Consider the following 20,571-nt stretch of genomic DNA (forward strand, 5'->3'; position numbering starts at 1 on the left):
TGGGCTGTAGAGACCCACGGGGACTAACAGTATATTTATAAATCTACCGCATTTACATGCACCTATATAGTTAGAGCAGTAATACGTTTTGACGAGTTACAACCAGCTGATATCTTCCGCACCTTATAGCATGTTATTTCTATATTTAAGTATAAATTGCATTTCCATATAAGGAGCTGATAGACGTAATTATTTTGATTGCAGGTTCTCTACTTTATTGTAATTTTGCATTCAAAGTCGTATTGATTATACAAGTCTTTAAGACAGGGCCGTAACTGCCGATGAGGCAGACGAGGCAACTGCCTCGTCTGATTTTTTGGCAAAAAAGAAAATAAAATTATATAAATGTTATATTTTAGGATATATGTTTAAAATGAAGACAAGCACCTTTGTCTTTGACACCATATTACGATTCTTTACATAGTACAAATGAAACACAAACATGATAAATTGGGATTTAAAAAGTGTCATTTTCAGTCGTAAAGTCAATCGGCGGCCCCCAATCCCCTGCCTCCCCTGATTTAGAACCCTACTTACGGCCCTGTAAGATCTTAATTTAAATTATTTACAGAACACATGTGCATATTTTTATGAGGTACAATATTCTTCTAAAACGTTTACTGTGGGTACAATTTACAATTGTCATATTTTGATTATGTTCTTTTCTTGATTTGTAATATTATTTGTCTGTTATTGTAGGTCAATGCCTTTATTTTCTACTGAATAAATTAATGAACCCAACATCTGCTTTCCTGCTCGGTTACATATAAAATTTCAGTATTTTCGCCAATAATTTAAGAATTTGATTTCTAATCCACACTTTTTAAAGTTCCATTTTAAATTTTAAGACAAGTTCTTGAAAATTATGTGAAATTTTTGAAATTGACATTATTCTTGATAATGTCCTTTTAAACTCTCAAACTTGATATAGTCCCATGGGGATCCGGGTTAGAATAGGTCCTCAGTACCCCCTTGCTTGTCGTAAGAGGCGACTAAATGGGGCGGCCGCAAAATCCGAGGTCCCGTGTCACAGCAGGTGTGGCACGATAAAGATCCCTCCCTGCTCAATGGCCGTAAGCGCCGAGCATAGGCCTAAATTTTGCAGCCCTTCACTGGCAGTGGTGGCATATCAATATGGGTGTAATATTCTCGAGAGGGACGTTAAACAATATTTAATCAAGCAATCAATCAAACTTGATATCATGAATTTTTTCGTATATCAAGTGCAGAAAGGTCATTATTTACTTTTTTTTATCTGTAGTGTTAGAGGACATGATTATGTACATGTATCTACTTTATGTAATGATTGAATTGTGTTGCTTATGTTGTGTTGACATCAACAGACAAATCAAGTAAATTGAGTAAATCTTTAGTCAATTTTAAGTGCAAAGGGGTCATGTTTTAAACACTGTAGGTCAATAACACGTATTGCGACCCCAGTTTTTGTTTTTAATTTCCTTATTCTCCTTCAATGTTGAAATCAAAAATACACTTCCAAAAAACAAAAAAACAAAAAAGACAGTACATGTACTCCAAATCTTAGGTGCGAACCTCTTTAACAGTAGATGTTATATGTACTGTGATTGACGAAAACAGTCTCAAGTTTAATAATCGTCTGTGGTAAAACAAAAACAAAAACAAAAAAAACCCAAAAAAAACACGCGACCTCAATGCAGTGTTTTTCGATATTTCTATAGTGATAGCGCGCGGATCTATTGCACTTGCAGGGATGCTATCTTACACAAGGGTCTGGACTCTAATGTTTTTAATGTTCATAAGACAATGTTTATTGTAAATCACTTTTGAGTACATGCCATGTTGCAAGGGTGAGTGCGTCTTCGATGAACCCTCGTTTTAAAACGATTGTTGAATTTGTATCATTTATTATAACGGTCTGAAATAACAACGTTTATGTTGTCTTATTTCGCTAAATTGATAATTCGAGAGCAATCAAGCAATATTATTAATCCGAAAGGAATGCCTAGCAAACATGCACCTAATGCTCCAATTGCCTGTGATGATTTACGATCGTCTGAAGCACAATTGCGCTTGCGCACTGAACTTGACAATGTAGACTTCTGGACAGTCAAATTTTGCTTTATTTCCAATATCTGGGCTTCCTCTTCCGCAGTTAAGTTGACGTTAGGGTTCAATTCAAAAGTAACTGGACAGGAACAGAGGCAGTGGCTGCTGGAGATCTGAGAATCTGGTGTCGCGGATGTTGAAAAGGTCGTACTCTCTGTAGTAACAAGGAAACACCCATCATTCAGGATCATTTACAAAAAGAAATAAAAGACATGTTTGTTAAATATATTTACAAAACACGGTCTCTGTTTGAACTTCAAAGTCAATAGAGATCTCCTAGACACTGTTAACCATCGGGCTTAGGATTTTCTTCCTTTTGATTATTCTCTTTAGAGAAGTCGAGAGGCATAGTCTTCATCGACTTCTCTTCGCAAACATTCATATTTTGATTCTGGAAAACGTGTAAATGCCGGAGTCGGTGACGGTTTATGCTTCGACCGACGTTTCGACTCAGATGTGCCTGGATTTACGCAATAGACAACTTGTTTTCAAACATTTAGCAGTAATGCACAAAACCGTCACAAGGAAATAACACTTACTTGCTTTTAATCCATTTTCAACATGTCCCCTGTCCCGGGTTTAAATCACAACTCTGTTTACTTTCTCTTAACTGGTCCCCTATTTTGACAACTCCCAAGACCAGTTAACGTAAACCCGGGACAGGGGACATGTTGAAAATTTAATTTAATGCGCAAAATTTAATTAGATAAAGATTTTGCAAAAACTTATGACATCACATGAGGATCGATCAACCTTAAATAGCAACAACCACGCTCGCTAGGTGGCGCGTCATGTTCTATTTTTATTTCTACAGGAAAAGTGGGACGAGGTTCCACCCTATTTTTTACGGGCTAGTATGGATAAACCTAGAGCTTACGAATGATGCGAAGTTGATCGTTCCGATCTAAAATAGCTATATTTAGCGTATCTCACGTGATTAGGCACATTCCAGAAAATCCCTTTGAGATTGAAGCGATTAAGCAGAGCGAGTATATGTAAACATATACTTAACGGTGAAATACGCAACAAAAAGTGACATATTAATACATTTTATGCATGAATAAATTATACTGAGGTCAAACATGGACGATAATTGGGCGTGTTCATATAGTATTTGATTGATTTAGATATCCAAGGAAAGATAACTCCCATTATTAACGTACTCACAACGTACCGGTGGTATACAATAATACAATGTTTATACATTTCTGCATGATGAGTGAATCTATATTTTCATCAGAATCTTTTCCATCACACTCACAGACCAGGTCCCCATACCCCTACCAGTGTCAATCTGTGACTGATAGCAGTGAGGTATTTAATTTGATATAGTCTAGAGGAAATTCGAAATATGGTAGTGATATTTCTTCCTCACTGAATTAGCTGGATTTTTAACGTTTAAAGAAAAGTGGGGTATGGACTGGGGGGTTACAAATGCTATTTGCCAAATTTTCAACAATATTAATTACAAGGCAAAACAAAAGGGGTCATAAGCTACAGATGATGCAATTTTCACTTGCAAGTTGCACTGCCACTAGCCTACACTTAATTAGTGACTTACTTACAGATAAATAAAGTAACTTACAAATATTTTAATATATTTATTCATTTATCTATCATTTCATTTCATGTTTTTTTTTAATATCATGGTTTGTACTTGAAGAGTCATCGCAATAAAGGGACATTAATTATTAGTGTTACAAATAAATGCGATCATGCAGTTTTTAAATTTCTGAATTTTGAAAAAATAAAAATAAATAAATAATAGATTCTGATACCACTCAGCCCCCCGACTGGCCAGAGAGTTATGCTTCTGTCAATTCTGATGCAACTAGCTCAGCCCCCAGACTGGCCAGAGAGTCCACTGTTTCGGTAAATTCTGATAATGATGTAACTCGCCCCCCCCCCCCCCCCCCCCTCCCCCGACAGCTCTACCAGAAATCCTCGGAAAAGACTTGCTGATGTTTAATAAATCAGTTTTCCTATTAATTTTACTTTTGCCCCTGTTCATCAGTTCATTAGGCGATGGCCCAATCTGATTAAATTTAAGATCTTTGATCCGCTCCGTATTCCTCTTCCTTTCCTGTATCTGTGAAGTCCAGAGGTGAGATATATTCTTTCCAAAACAACTAAGAATGTTCATGGAACAATTTAGTATTAATTGTTTTCCTTTTATGCTGTATGCCTTATTTCAAGAAATAACTTTCAGGTCACTTTTTAATGTGAAATGGAACATTTTCATTTTTGACAACCTGACGGTAGGGGTGTTTAAGACACTATACCTCATTTTCTGTAAGGAAGTGGAGTAAAAGGAATTCAGAATTGGATTCAGCATACTCAAAATTGGTAATTACACCTGCTTTTTATTGTTTTGGGTAATGGTGTTTCAAGAAATAAAGTTGGGTCACTTTTTGATGCGAAATGAAACATTTTCCGTTTTTGGCAACCTGACGGTAGGGGTGTTTAAGACATTATACCTCATTTTCTATAAGAAATTGGAGTAAAGGGAATCCAGATTTGAAATCAGCATACTCAAAATTGGTAATTACACCTGATTTTTATTGTTTTGGGTAATTTTTAAAAAATGGGTGGTGGTTGCTACCTTAAACACTCCATGGTGTATTTTACTAATTTCTTTTAGCTATTAACAATACATAACTCATTTTCCTTCATAAATCGATTCGATAAATCCTAGATAGCTCGAAATAAAGGACACCGCAGTCTTCCACATCTGCATCATACTTAGATATTTGATTGAACATAGATGTTAATGGCCAACTTACAACTCAACTTTTAAATTATGACAAACGGGATGACTTTAGTTTCTCCATCGTGAACTTCCCTTATATATTTATGTAGCAATATTCTATTGTTACTTGCATATGGTGTTAATGTCTCGCAACTGATTCGATACGCAAGAACATGTTCTGCGTATAATTCATTTTTTAAAAAGATGCTACAGAAGTTACAACAGTCTCGTTTAAAGTCAGCATTTCACAAATTTTATTGTCATTATAAATATCTGATTTAAAAATACAACCATGTTGTTGTCGAACGTGTTTTATACCCATTTTAGGCCATTTTTTTCATAGTGATTTTGACAATGGATTACTCCGTTTACTTAATCAAGATAGAGGGTTCACTGCGGGTGTGACCAGTCAACAGAGGGTACCTACTCCTTATGGGCACCTGATCATGCCTCTGGCGGGTCCAGAGGTCCGTGTTTGCTTCTTAATTTTGTATTCGTTATAGGAATTATAAGATTGATCACTGTTCGTTTTCTTCACCTTGTCATGATCTTCCCTTAGAACGGGGATCTGGTTCTTTATTTTAATGTACCTGAATTTTCTTCATTCAAGCATGCGTTGCGCTAAGTTCGCTTAAGATTGGCACTGTGGTTCTTGAGAAATCGAAAATGTTAAAATGTAGAGGCGACAGACAGGCATTGAAACTGCTATCCCACGTAGGTTGTCACACGAGGCATGATCGTACAAACAGAGAATTAATCAATACAAGAAACGGGTAACGGATGAGCATGAAATATTAAGCCATTGTTAGTCCCCGAAATTGTATGTTTGTTTTCATGCTTTACGGGGATTTGTAACATACATATAAAGACGTCACCAGTTTTAGGTGAAGAGCCACAACTTTTGACTCTTCTTCCCATGCATGGCACTAACGGTCATAGCAGCGTGATTTCTTTATTGTACCAACGCCTGCCGTGACACGGGACCTCCGGTTCTAAGGTCATATCCAAAAGGGCTGTGACTATCATTCCTAATACGAGAATCAAACCCCGGCTTCCCGGCATTTCCAGTCCAATTGATAAGCCTCTTAACTCGATGTTCCACATTTCTTGGAACTTATCACTTGTTTTCAATGTATTTTCGACATACATTTTGAGTTGTAAAGGTATGGTAATATTTTTATTATATTACATCTGAGATGTAAAAATCCTTTTGCCAGGTACAATTTGTTGCCAGAGCCAGCAATCCTGGCATTTATAGACATGTTACGATTCTGTAACTTTTATATAAATAAATAGTATGGTATTTTCCACGCATCTAATATAGTACATGCAAGGCGAAGACAACGAACAGCGACCAATGCCATAACTCCCACAAGCAATACAAAATAGATAGTTGGGCAAACACGGACCCCTGGACACACCAGAGGCGGGATCAGGTGCCTAGGAGGAGTAAGCATCCCCTGTTGACCCGTCACACCCGCCGTGAGCCCCATATCCTGATCAGGTAAACGGAGTTATCCGCAGTCAAAATCAGTGATACATGATATTGTTACCAGATAACATATTTTTATTTCATATTTATCATTGGGATTTTCTTTATACTGCGTATACGAAATCGCTACATTAACCAAGTGTAGTCCGAATTTACTCTGTTATACATACGCCGCGAAGTATAAAGGAAGCAAACTATTGTTGTAGAACATATGTTTGACAATCCATTAGCTTACCTCACCATATAGTTAAAGTATATGTAGCTTCAGTCATAGTTTGTTTCATGATTATTATTATAATCTATTATCTTAAATTATGGCGCGATATTTACGCCGGATACATAATTATTCCGTATTCCTCGGGCGTTTTCCGAATTATCGGAACTACTTCCTGTTAAATGTTCTTGAAGTATGGCGCCAAATACGATTGTGTGTGATGTCATCTGACAGCTGGGTGACGTACACAAAGTAAATAAATACGAAGACTTTGGAAATTTACACCAGACGTTGTCTCAGCACTTCCAAAGGAAGCAGCTTTCTATAGTATGGCGCTCCAAGAGATAGGAGTTGAGGAATACCGTTGGGTAATTTTAACTTTATACTTTGAAAGTTATTAGTCAACATAGTGTATGTTTACCAATACCCATGAGTGGGATATTTCAAGTTATGCTGATTGCATAATTTTATCGACATTCAATTTTAAGTATACCTGTTGTCCGTTATGAAACTGAATCAACACTTTTATAGTTGTGTTTAAACTTTGGTCGCCAGCATTTTATGCCTGCTTTACTTCAACATTTCTTTCAAGAATATGTTTCAACACTTATCTTATAATCGGTCATTAGCTTAGGGGATTGGGAGGTAGATTTTTATTACAGGTAATCCATGCGAGGCCAGGCATTCCAGGAGGATCCAGTGCTGCAACTTATTTTCATTACATGTATTTTTGTATGCTAAATAAATTGTATAATTTCATAATTCATTCTGTTGTTTTCATTCAACGTACAGTAATAGGAGACCCACATGTTGTGTTTACTTAAGGAAAACTTAAGAACGCGACAGACACATTTATCGAAAGTCTACTAAGATCACTAAACACAATGCAATTCTTTGACACGACGATCGAATTTCCAGAAGAAAAGATTAGTTGAGCTTTCGGCTCATGTGAATTTTGTTATTATTAGAGATTTTATCTTATTACTTTCGCGAAATTGTTTTTGAACATTATAGAAAAGCACCAATATTGGATATGAAACTTTACACGTATGACGTATATATTTTTTAAAAAAGCCCATGGGCTTTAAATGTCAGGTTATTACACCACACCCAAGTGTTGCTTGTTTTTATCCTTGCAATAAGATGTATATAACTATATAATATTGTCAGATTCGAGGTTTGGATTTAGTCAACTTTCACCCACCCATTACTGTGGAATCATCATTGTTCGTGGGGTATTGATGTTCGTGGATTTCGTGGGTCACTCTTACCCACGAATTTACGTGTCCGAGAACATTTTTTTAAATCAAGTAGAGTTATCTCTCCTAGTGACAACGTATCGCTTACCCACAAATTTAGGTCCCCACGAACCAGCAAAATTTTGCTTACCCGCGAACATTGCCCCCCATGAATTAAAATGATTCCACGGTATATAACAATAAATTTATATAGCGCCTTATATAAAACGAATTACGTATGGGTAAGAAGAGGAATGCAGCAATAAAACAATTAAATCATATCAAATTGGCAGAATGACATAAGATGGTACGTGTATATCTGTTAAACCGTCAAAGTAAAACGCTATAATTAAGATCGTGTGTGTGTGATAATTAAAGCAGTCACAGTTTATACGTGTCAGTCTCTAAAAAGCTATATAGTTACATGTACCATCTTACATGTAAGCATTTTCCGTACTTATTCAATGACACCGCGGTATTTCAAGACGTAAACTGTCTAATCAATAATTTCACACTTTTATAGTAACGGTAACTATCAACAGTTTTAGTCTACGTCCCCAACCTTACGACTACAAACCCACTTAATGTTCAAAATTCATATATGTTTACTATTGTTGATATTAAGACCCATCCTAGTCTGGTCCCCCTTCCCACAATTCCGTTCGCGCACTCTCCAGACTAGGCCCATCCTGAAGTTGTATGAAATTCACAATTTTGGTAAAAGCTGTCATACGTATTCTTTGCAGTTTGTATACACGTGTAAAGGTTTTGTTTTATATTGAGGTTTACAATATCACTATGTACCCCATCCCCCCATCCTAGGATCGAACTTCCGATTCAGGGGCTTAAATTTATAATACGCGTATCATCTATATACCATGCATTCAGTCTGTATACTAGCCTCTTTACTAACTTTAAAAATTTGGATTAATTCCAAAATTAACTAGGTTTGAACCGCTGAACCTTAATTTCACACTTTTAGATCGTTTCTTAGATCTCTCTATCCAGAACCAATCCCTGATTATATGGTACATAAGCTTCCTACGTACCCTCTGTCGTTGTGTCAAGGTCATCTCCTGAGTTAACAAGAGACGAACAGACACCATAGTATTCTTTACTGCAAGACATGTCAAAGTAAATGCCATTATTTCCATAAATTGTAATGCAGGTGTCCAAATCACTGTTGGGCTCTGTTCTATAAAAATTGTTGAAAGTAACTTCATCTCCCGATAGTCTGTACAAACGGCCGGCAGACTCTGTGTATCCCAGATAATAATCCGCTAGCATAATCCTGAAAATCCAAAGAGAAAAAATTCAGAAATTCACACAGATTTCAAGATATTTGTTACAACATTTTAATGACAAAACCAAGTCTTTAATAAACTTTTGATCATCGAGCAATATGTGCATGTATTACAGAATACAAAGCACGATAAATTATGCACAATATATAACAATTGTGGTGGAGTTATGCCCCTTTAACTTTTAGTTGATTTCATAAAATAAATGTTTTCAGACCAACGCATAAATCTACCAACCCATATTCCGATCTCAAATTTTGAACGGCATCAAATACACCCTTGTCCGGAATGTAGGCCAGGAATCCATTCTTAGCTCGGCAATGCAAGTCATTATCTGTGAAATTCATGGCTATGGAGTTCAACCAAAAGCAGGCCACAGAGTTGTCAGGAAAAACGTATAATTTACTGGTCAAGTTGTCATCACACGGTGTGAGTCCTGGAATATAAAAATAATGAAACTCAATTTTAGATGTCATCATTCAAGAATTATTGATTGATTGTATAATGTTTATGTCCCGCTTGAGAATTTTTCACTCATATGGAGATGTTACCATTGCAGGTGAAGGACTGCAAAATTTAGGTCTATGCTCGGCGCTTATGGTCTTAGAGCAAGGAGAGATCTTTTATGTGCCACACCTGCTTTGACACGGGGCCACGGTTTTTACGGTCTCGTCCGAAGGACCGCCTCATTTAGTCACCTCTTACGGCAAGCAAAGGTTACTGAGGACTTATTCTAACCCGGATCCCCTCGGGACGCAGAATCATACAGGTACAGATGAGTTATTGCCATTCAAGGACCCTGAGAAGCATAGTATAATTTCGTCGCTCAAGAATTATTATTTTCAAAATATTTAGAACCATGAACAAGATACTTTAAAGTGTCGCTAGTTGATTGTGCAAAAGTTCCTCTTAGTTATATCAAAAAGGACATGATGACTTACATGTAAATCAAAATGGCTGCCCTCATGCTGTTTTAGGACATTGTGAGAGAAAATGAAGACAAACCTCCCTAGTTACAATAATGTTGCCCTATCCGAATTTTTTATTCCGACGTTTTCGGGATAGGGCCACAATTCCATAGGATCTCCGTAATGGTGCAAAATAATTTTATGAATAACCGATAAGTTCCATGTATTCCTCCCAAGTATTGTTTACACCAAAAGGAGTACAAAGGTTGTGCTTGGCATTTCTAATAAATAAAAGGTGTTTTTCATTAAACATCATATACAGTATGTAAAATTCTTCGACTGCTTCGCCATGCTTGTTATCGCGAGATCTCGTAGGTGGATCTCCTGATGAATCTAAACATCGACAATCTGCGCGAAAATGTAGTTACTCGAGCCACTCCGACAAAGAAAGGAAAAATCATATGGCTGCAGAAAGAATTTACAATCTGCTGTTCGTTTTTTAACTTGATATTAAAAGAAATAGCTTTCTCATCTGTACTTGTCCATTGATGTAAATACTACCTTATATGGTATATGCAAATAACTTGACAATCGGAAGTTGAAACTTCAGTACATCATACATGACGCACAAATATGAATCAAGGAATTGGAATACATGTATATCGAAATTGTTGAAAACGGTAGAATAGAGTCTCACAAATCGTAAGTTGAAGGTTGTAAATTTATATACTGACTAAGAAACATAGAATATCATTTTATTCACGTAAAGAAAGTCAGCAAATGTTTAGAATAATAGAAAATGTTGCGGGAGTGAATCATTCCCGCATTTTGCCCCATCCCCCAATCGGAGAGGGCTTCATTATTGCAGCTAAAACCTCCCCGTCATCATCGAAGGTTTAACTACTTGAGAACATATTTAATTTAGTAAAACAGAAGCATCGTGTCTTAGGTTGGAACTTACGAAATTCTTAAATCAGAATTTTTTCCACGTAAAAACTTGTTCCTGGACGTATACCTTCCACTGTTTGGTAATGACCAAGATATTGATCAAAGAAGCATGATTCATGGACATGACGCACTGTGATATATGTCTTTAATGTTGTCTGCAAGTTATGGATTTTACGATAATGACTGTCCCTGTGGTGCCTAAATAACCTTCGCTAAGGTATCAGTGGTGGATTTAGGGGGGGGGGGGGGGGCGCAGTCGGCGCCCCCCCCTAAATTTTCCAAATTTAAAGTAAATTGTGGTTTCTTGTTTAGAAGAATGTAAACGATAGAAGAAGCAATAATTTCTTCCACTCTCGGAGAAATAAATGACAAAAACTTTTTATTTATTGAATTATATTTATTGGGAGAACTTACTTTTTTCCAAAAACCCTCAAAATTTGCGTCATTTTATTAATTTCACCTTATCAAAAATGACAGAAAATAGTAGAAATGACTGCATAGGAGACATATTTCTAGCCCTATAAAATCTGTAAAATTCAGGAGCATCTGGGGGTTTGGCCCCCTGGGCCCCCACCAGGAATTTGCCATGGATCCCTTGCCTCTAAAAGTTGCGCCCCCCCCCTTGCAATTTCTGGATCCGCCCCTGGGTATGATCATAAGCAACATGTACATTTATGAAGTCTGAACCATCACGAAATCATACCATCTAAACTTACCAGTGAGCGTGGTCTACCATCTAAACTTACCAGTGAGCGTGGTCTACCATCTAAACTTAACAGTGAGCGTGGTCAACCATCTAAACTTACCAGTGAGCGTGGTCTACCATCTAAACTTACCAGTGAGCGTGGTCTACCATCTAAACTTACCAGTGAGCGTGGTCTACGCCAAACAAAGTCGTCGGTCGTAAACTATTTTTCTGTCAAACATGAGTATTACGAAGATTTAGCAATGCTTCAATGATTTTGTTCTTGAATATAGGGATTTATAACTCGTTCCAAATCACCATTGACGTTACTTTTTTGTGACTTTTCAGAGAGCCTCCAGAGTTAAAATTTATCAAAGTACAACATGCACTCCACGAGCTGAACTCTTCAGTTATTTAAAGAAAGAAAATTACATCATATCAAAGTAATTCCACTGAGGGTTTTAAAAAAGTTGCTTGCTGATTTATTGTCACTAAATTTGTGTTTTCATTTATTTACCATTTATGCAGAGATGCTGCACAAACGGTGTATGAACACCGAATGCAACTCGGTGAGCGAACGGAGCGAAAATGTTGATGGAAAGTGACTGGTGATGAACTATTTGTTCGTAAAGTCTATTGTGTTTTCCATGCATTATACTTATTCCACAATCAGATAAAAAACGAAATTTACTCACTGGGTACATTTTATAGTGCTGACATCACCAGACTCGATTTTTGTCGTGCATACTCTTATTATGAAAATAAAATAGAGACCCATGTAATATGAGAAAAATGATACATCCGTTAAGGCAAATATTTCAGTCAATTTTTAAAGTGTTTTTTTTTTTTAATTATCAAGAAACCACAATGACCAATCGAGAAAGAATGAAAAACAGAGGAGGAAATCTCAAAATGTATGCGCAATCTTAAGTCAAACAAATAATCATTAATGGACAATATACATTCAAGATTTCTGAGCAAGTTACATTCCGAGCTAGCAAAATCACTGTCGTTAATATTTAAGAGATCATTAGAGCTAGGATCAGTGTCATTTTTCAAAATAGGGAACACATGATTAACAGGCAACAACAGGTCAGTGAGTTTGACATCTGCCTATGTAGAGTTAAGCAAAAAACTGGTCAGGGAACATCGCATACACCACTTCACAAACAACACTATTCTACCACAGAAAAATATGGATTAATGTCTGGAAGGTCTACTGCAATATAGATGATTAACGTAATGGACCGCTACTCCTCATAATGAGAATGACATAGATTATTTACATGAAATGGATTATCAAATGTCATTCAATACAGTCTTTCATGCAAGACTAATTATAAGAGACTAGAAGCATACAAAATTGGGGAAGAGACTGATAGAATGGATGGGAAACTACTTAGGAAACGGGAAACAGCAAGTATCAATCAATGGGGAAGTACATGTATCAGAATTGTATGATGTGACATACGGAATCCCTCAAGGCTTGCTCCTGGGTCCACCCCTGTTTGTTGAGAATTCTTTTTTTAAATGACGTCAATGGGCTTCCATACATTACAAATGAAATGGAAAACGAATTAAACTTATATATTAAAATACTTGTAATATTGTATGAAGACGACACGGTACTTGTTGCTGAATCAAAAAACAAATGAATTACAAACATATCTTGATACTTTTTTACTGTATTGTAATACCTGGTAACATTTATAAAACTAAAATCATGATTTTTTCAAGAGGTCACTCTGTTAATATAAACTTTTATTTTGAAGGAAGGAACGTTGAAATTGTGAACTACTTTGATTATTTAGGTGTATTTTTTCAAGTATTGGCTCCTTTATATGAAAAAAATATGTGTCGAATAGAGCCATTAAGGCAAAGTATTCAATATTAAGCAAAGGTCGTGATCTTAATCTTTCAATAGAAGATCATTTACACTTATTTGACAAAATTGCTGTTCCTATCCTTTTATATGGAAGAAAGGTGAAGATAACGAACAATGATCAATCTCATAACTCCTATAAGCAATACAAAATAGATAGTTGGGGAAACACGGATCCCTGGACACACCAGAGGTGAAATTTGGGGTTTTGGAAACAATGAAATTATTGAAAAGATAGACTTAAAGTTTTATAAATTATTATTAGATGACAAGTCATCCACTCCAAATTATATGATTTATGGTGAGTTAGGTCGACCAACATTACATTTACATATAAAATCAAGAATTGTTAGTTTTTGGTGTCGGATGATGCATGGGAAAAATGAAAAATATAAAATAATTGTTGTTATATAAATTTCTTGTATATAAATTTCACAAGGGATGTCAACCAAAATGGTTTTTGAATTTAAAGAAAATATTAGATGACTGTAAAATGTCTAATGTATTGTATAATGTTGACAAAATTAATACTAACTGGATCAGTCTGATTAAAATCAAACCTCTCACTTCGCTCGATATATCGAGCGAAGTGAGAGGTTTGATTTTAATCAGACTGTAACTGGATTATCTGTCATGTTAAACAAAGATTGTAAGATAAGTTTTTTCAAGATTTGATATCTAAATGTAACGAATCTTCTAAAGGCATAACTTTCAGACCTTTTACAAATCTTACTTTTAAATGTCAATCATTTAATAAATTTTAAAGTGATGACTTAACAACGATGCTGATTGGATGAAAAATTCGTTTGATTTCTTAGTATAAAAAAAATTCGTCCGGAGTTCATCTGCACTAAGCACGTGGGACTACTTTTCTCTGGAATGCGTCTTCCACGTTCTAATTTTAGCGCTATTTATAGAACGGGAATTTCTACACCGGCATTGTGAAGGAAATGTATTCGATGCATCGTCGCAAACCAAGGATTATTGTTTCATTCTATTTAATAAATATGAAACAATATTCCGTGGTTTGCGACGATGCGTTTGATGCACAACCATTTATGAATAAAATACAAATTAATTTAAAGAAACAACACACATAGGCCTAGTGATGACGTGGCAGAATAGTCCACTTGATGACGTAGGACACTGACTGGTAGAAGTAGAGATTGTAAACACGAGTTCCCGGTATGTATCGTCTGCTTTTCGAGTTCGATAACATGACGGAGCAGTCAGCGGCTATTGATCTAGGAGATATTAATGAAATTGAACTACATCAAATGGGGTTCAGTCAACGAGGGCAATTTAGTTGAGGAGGTGTTGAGCTTATACCTTGATATTGAAATGGAGCCGAGTCGCATTCCACCGTTCCTACGACATAACCAGTGTTCAACGTCTCCTCGAACGCAACGCAACATACATCTAGTCACCACTTGTTCACTTCCTTTATATCTAATTCAGCTTATAACCATTGCATATTTAAATTGGCGTATAATCCATTTAATTCTAACGTGAACGCACAATCAGTTTTGTTGTTTTCATTGTTACGTATGGGTATTCCTACGCGCCATTTCAAACACGTTAATTCAAGCTTCTTGATGAGAGAAAGTAATTGTTTTCCTATTTTAAAAACGTAATTAAATGATAAGAAATAAAACTTATAATCCTTTATTTGATGCATGTATCAAACGAAAAATTGGACGGAAAACTTCATCAATGCGCGTAGCCAAAAATGAAAAATTACTTTTAAAATTGTGTAAATACATACAATTACTGAGAGAGTAAACCCTCCGGGTTAAATGTATATATAGTCTATTATTGTACTTATCAAGATTGTGATATATATTTATATGAATTACTTGTGCATGCGTGAATATTGTTTTTGAATGCTTGTTTAATATGTTCTCTATGTTGTGTTAACAGCGAATGAGGAAAATAAAACTTGTAAACTTGTTATCAATGGATATAGTGGAATAATCAATGTACATTTTTTATTCATAAATATTTGCGGATAACATCAAATTATTCAACCTGATCCAAAATTAAAGAAGACAAGAACAGCCTGCAACAAGACTTAGAGCGACTTACAACATGGAGTATCACAGTTTTTACCAGACTTTGGTTGTCATAAAAATTTTAGGAGATGTGTTTTAATGATTAAAAATAAATTATACTGCTGAAATGTTAGTAACAAATTATTCAGAAAGAATAATAGTATAATTCTGTGCATCATTAAAGTGTATTGAAACTTGAATAAATGGTGAACTTAGAAACCTATGCAGTTTATGCCCCCGTAAACGGAGATTCGGGAACATGGATTTTGGTCTGTCTGTTTGTTCGCAAAAAACTTTAACCTTGGTCATAACTGTTACACTTGGGGCTAAGGTTTTCTTACTTCACACGTGTATTATCTGTGACAAGACCTTATATTTGTTACTACACGTGTTTACCTCATTGCCTACACCTTGCAGTTTGACCTACTCTAACTTTTGATTGATTGATTGATGTTTTCCTCCACATTCAACAATTTTTCAGTTATATGGTGGCGCCCAGTTTTTATTGGTGGAAGAGAGAACCCAGTTACAATGTACCTGGGAAGAGACCACCGACCTTCCGAAAGTAAACTGGGAAACTTTCTCATTTCCCGGATTCGAACCCATGCCGACAGAGGTGAGAGGCCGTGTGATTTTGAGCGCGATGCTCTAATCACTCGGCCACGGAGGCCCATGCTTAGTGTTATGTAGCTTTCATATTTTACATGTGTATTCCCGCAGACAAGACCATACTTTAGGTACTAGAATTACTTTGCTGCCATACGGACGAGGGCATCAGTGTTTCACAAACACATCTCGTTTGTACTTTTGTACATAATTTGCTCACTGATTTTATCTCATAATATCAAATATTAATGCTATGTACATATGCATATTGCTGTTACAAGGCGTTGGCTTGTGTTGTAGATACAGTTGTAAGCAAGGTGAAGATCAATCTCATAACTAGTGAATATAGTAATTTTCATCACAAAGCCGACAGAGTATATTCAATTACTTTCCTTCAGGAGCATACTCCTGGAGAATTGAAGAAACTAGTCGAGTATAATTTATCGGCTGTAGGATATATTTTTTTAATATCATATATGATTATATTATAGTCTTTGATACAATACCTTGGGTGACATATTGCTCGAAGTACACAGAGATTCCTACAAATATCCTGATAAATTTTGCTGTAACCATACCCATCGTCCACTCTAACCCGACTGTCACTTTGTAGGGGTACTCAGGGATTTTTGAGAACACAACTAATCGATAACACTGTTTTATCAATGCTTGTTTAGTCTATGAAAGGAACCCTTTTAGAAAATTTCTGTCATTAAAGAGAGGTTAAATACTCTTCAAAAATATGGTAATATGACATGTATATAGAATAGAATAGTGCTCGAGGTACACAGAGGTTTCTAGAAATGTTATTACAATATTTGCTGTAATTATGGCTATTGTCCACTCTAAGCTGATGGTACTCGAGGATTTTTGAAAACACACAACTAATCGCTAATACATGCAACACCCGTTTTAGCAATGTTTGTATGAATGACACTAGAAATTGCTCAGTCAACAGAGGAATAATCATCAGCAATCGGTAAATATTTAGTGATTCTAAGATCAGTTTTGTGATGGACTCTGATTATATAACTTTTTATACTTGTGTACAGAGTTTAAAATCTGTTGTTGACCTATAAGTAATATATAAATATTGCATGTATTTGAGGGTAACATTGAAAATTTTCACCCCGAGAAAACCATTGTCAACCGAGGCGTAGCCGAGGTTGACAATGGTTTGTCGAGGGGTGAAAATTTCAATGTTACCCTCAAATACATGCAATATTTGTTTTATTATACTGAATGTTATGTAAACTGGAAAGCAGAAAAACTTACGTCTGTTGACATTTGATCAATCACTGTCGTGCGATATTTCGTATTTCGATGCGGGTACTCGCGTTTATTACAAACGCTCAAACGACGTCGTCTAGCAATCTACGGCGAACCGTACGCGCATAAATTTGACGCATGTGATAATTTTTTATAATGTCACCCGTTGTCAAGTACTGTTACCCGTTGCTAGATACTATCACCCTGGGGCGCGTGTTTTTTGTTCTCAGAGGGTAACAATATGTTTTTTCAAATGCTTCTCGACCAATCAGGTTCGAGTATTTTACATGAAAGTATAATAACATTAAATATCACCGTGTCCATTTCATCTTTCTCGGTATTGTATTCAAGAAAATACTGAAACCTCTGTAGACATTTCTGTTTTGATTTTTAGAGTAAATAGTGTGATATTGACAGGGCATTGTCACTCAACAACAGCATTTGTATCCCAATAAAATGAAACTTAAGGTAAAGACTTAGGTCACCGGTAACGAGTATTTTTATAGATCTGAATATATAGATTTCCGTAACGAGTATATTAAATATTAACCCGGTACCTACGAGGCAGTCAATACATGTTTTTATTTTTGCACCAGAGACATGTGTAAAGCCTTGGAGTTCGGTGTCGATCAGTGATACTGGGTGCTCGGTGCTACTAGATATCTGGTGTTAGGTGTTACTAAATATCTGGTATTAGGTGCTACTAGATATCTGGTGTTAGGTGTTACTAAATATCTGGTGTTAGGTGCTACTATATCCTCTGTTGACCGGTCACACCCGCCGTGAGCCCTATATCCTTTACCTGATCAGAATATAGGGCTCACGGCGGGTGTAACCGGTCAACAGGGGATGCTTACTCCTCCTAGGCACCTGATCCCACCTCTGGTGTGTCCAGGGGTCCGTGTTTGCCCAACTATCTATTTTTGTATTGCTTATAGGAGTTATGAGATTGATCACTGTTCGTTATCTTCACCTTGCATCTGATGTCTGGTGTTAGGTGTTACTAGATATCTGGTGTTAGGTGGTACTACATGTAGATATCTGGTGTTAGGTGCTACTAGATCTGATGTCTGGTGCTAGATGTCTGGTGTTACAAGATGTCTGGTTTTATTTTTATGTGCTACTAGATCTGGTGTTAGGTGCTACTTGGTGTTCGGGTGCAAGGTACAAAGAGGTGTTGATCATGAAAATCATATTAAAACAATTATAATGGCAAAGTCTGAATCGCTGACACTTGATCTGGACTACAAAATATTTAATCTGTCATAATCTATATATAAATACAACAACACAGAAGACCAACCACTACGATTGATTGCATACATATTATGCGAATAGAACAATATTAAAGTATCACAACCAGGGCCGTAACTGCCGATGAGGCAGACGAGGCAACTGCCTCGTCTGATTTTTTGGCAAAAAAGAAAATAAAATTATATAAATGTTATATTATAGGATATATGTTTAAAATGAAGACAAGCACCTTTGTCTTTGACACCATATTACGATTCTTTACATAGTACAAATGAAACACAAACATGATAAATTGGGATTTAAAAAGTGTCATTTTCAGTCGTAAAGTCAATCGGCGGCCCCCAATCCCCTGCCTCCCCTGATTTAGAACCCTACTTACGGCCCTGACAACTACGTACATATATTATATGTATATCGGTGCAAAGTGCTTGCGCACCGAGTTTACAAACCACACCCTGTACGTTACGTAATTAAAGGCCACCACCAAGTAAACTTGTATACAGAAGATTAATCAATCAATTCTAAATACGACGCACCTGAAATATGCAGTGACGGTGCAACTTTGCCAATTTAATTTGTACTAAATTTTATCAAAAAGAGAAGACAACAAACATCGATCAATCCCATAAATCCTATAGAGAAAATTAAGAAAAGGGCAAGCACGTACTCTTGGACACCCCAGAAGTGGAATCGCGTGCCTAGGGGGAATAAGCAATCCATGTTCACCCCGCCGTGAGCCCTATATCTTGATCAGCAAAACTTCGTAATCTGGTCTAAGAATTGGTATGAAACACATAAATTAGCACTGAGCGTATTTGTAAATCAGACCATGACAACCACCACATAAATCTGCGAAATGCTGACTTAAAACGACACTGTTGACATCCCAGTAACATTCAACATGTTTCTCAGCCAGCATCGATTTAAAATTCGATCATACACAAAACATGCCCTCGCGTTACTTAAACACCATATGTAGATGACAATGGAATATTGCTACATAAATATGGGACGTTCACGATGGATTTGCTTAATAAGTCATAATTGCCCTATTTACATACAGTAAATGTAGCAAAATTTCAAGTTAAAGGCAACAGTGAGAAATGTTCTCCTCTAATGTAGAAGCATTTGAATGGGACGTTAAACAATACACAATCAATCAATACAATCACATATACATCTGTCAACGTCTCCAGGGCTTTTCAAGATTCTTGTAAAACAGTAAAGATGCTCAAATGAAATATGGCTCCCACGGTTTCAAAAATACACGTGAATAAATCAATATTAAGCAGATGCCAAGTCTTTATGTGACACAAGATGGTTCTATGTAAGGTTGGATGGTTGCATATTGTTTAATGTCCCACTCGAGAATTTTTACTCATATGGAGACGTCACCATTGCTGGTGAAGGGCTGCAGAATTTAGGCCTATGTTCGGCGCTTACGGCCTTTGAGCAGGGAAGAATCTTTATCGTGCCACACCTGCTATGACACGGGACCTCGATTTTTGCAGTCTCATCCGAAGGACCGCCCCTTATAGTCGCCTTTTACGACAAGCAAGGGGTACTGAGGACCTATTCTAACCCGGATCCTTACGGGGTTATTATGTAAGGAGATATGCATTGTAAAGGGAAATTAAAACTACAATAAGTTCCTTGCCCTACATTTTCCTGATATTTCATAAAGTAGTTCTTAGTTTTATTTACCATGGAAAAGTGGATTTACACGTGGAATAACGTTGCTAAATTTGAGACGTTGACAGGTACATGTATATATGAATGTAAGGAATGATAACTCTGGGTAGAGATTGGTACTGGTTTACGCTTCGACTGACTTCAATTTACTCTGATTACACATATCTTTCTATTGATATCAACGAGATTGGTTTTAG

General features: G+C 36.3%; 1 protein-coding gene across 1 annotated transcript; it reads right to left on the bottom strand.

Moving 5' to 3' along the window:
• Window positions 1–1,514: 1,514 nt before the first annotated feature.
• LOC130047352 (uncharacterized) lies at window positions 1,515–10,318 on the bottom strand. Its single transcript, XM_056142045.1, has 3 exons — window positions 9,317–10,318; window positions 8,828–9,069; window positions 1,515–2,239 (listed from the first exon to the last, which is right to left on the bottom strand). Exons 1-3 carry the CDS (start codon window positions 9,556–9,558, stop codon window positions 1,920–1,922), a joined length of 804 nt encoding a protein of 267 aa, XP_055998020.1. The 5' UTR covers window positions 9,559–10,318; the 3' UTR covers window positions 1,515–1,919.
• Window positions 10,319–20,571: the final 10,253 nt, after the last annotated feature.

The sequence above is a fragment of the Ostrea edulis genome, chromosome 6 (assembly GCF_947568905.1).
Source record: "Ostrea edulis chromosome 6, xbOstEdul1.1, whole genome shotgun sequence".
Classification (NCBI taxonomy): domain Eukaryota; kingdom Metazoa; phylum Mollusca; class Bivalvia; order Ostreida; family Ostreidae; genus Ostrea; species Ostrea edulis.

What these genes read in the sequence shown, in the direction of transcription:
- LOC130047352 (XM_056142045.1), bottom strand. Translation starts at nt 9,558, where the DNA reads ATGATGACATCTAAAATTGAGTTTCATTATTTTTATATTCCAGGACTC. An exon ending in AATTTGAGATCGGAATATGG is followed by an intron (nt 9,070 to 9,316) that starts GTTGGTAGATTT and finishes TTGGATTTTCAG; the next exon opens with GATTATGCTAGCGGATTATT. An exon ending in CCTTGACACAACGACAGAGG is followed by an intron (nt 2,240 to 8,827) that starts GTACGTAGGAAG and finishes TTGTTACTACAG; the next exon opens with AGAGTACGACCTTTTCAACA.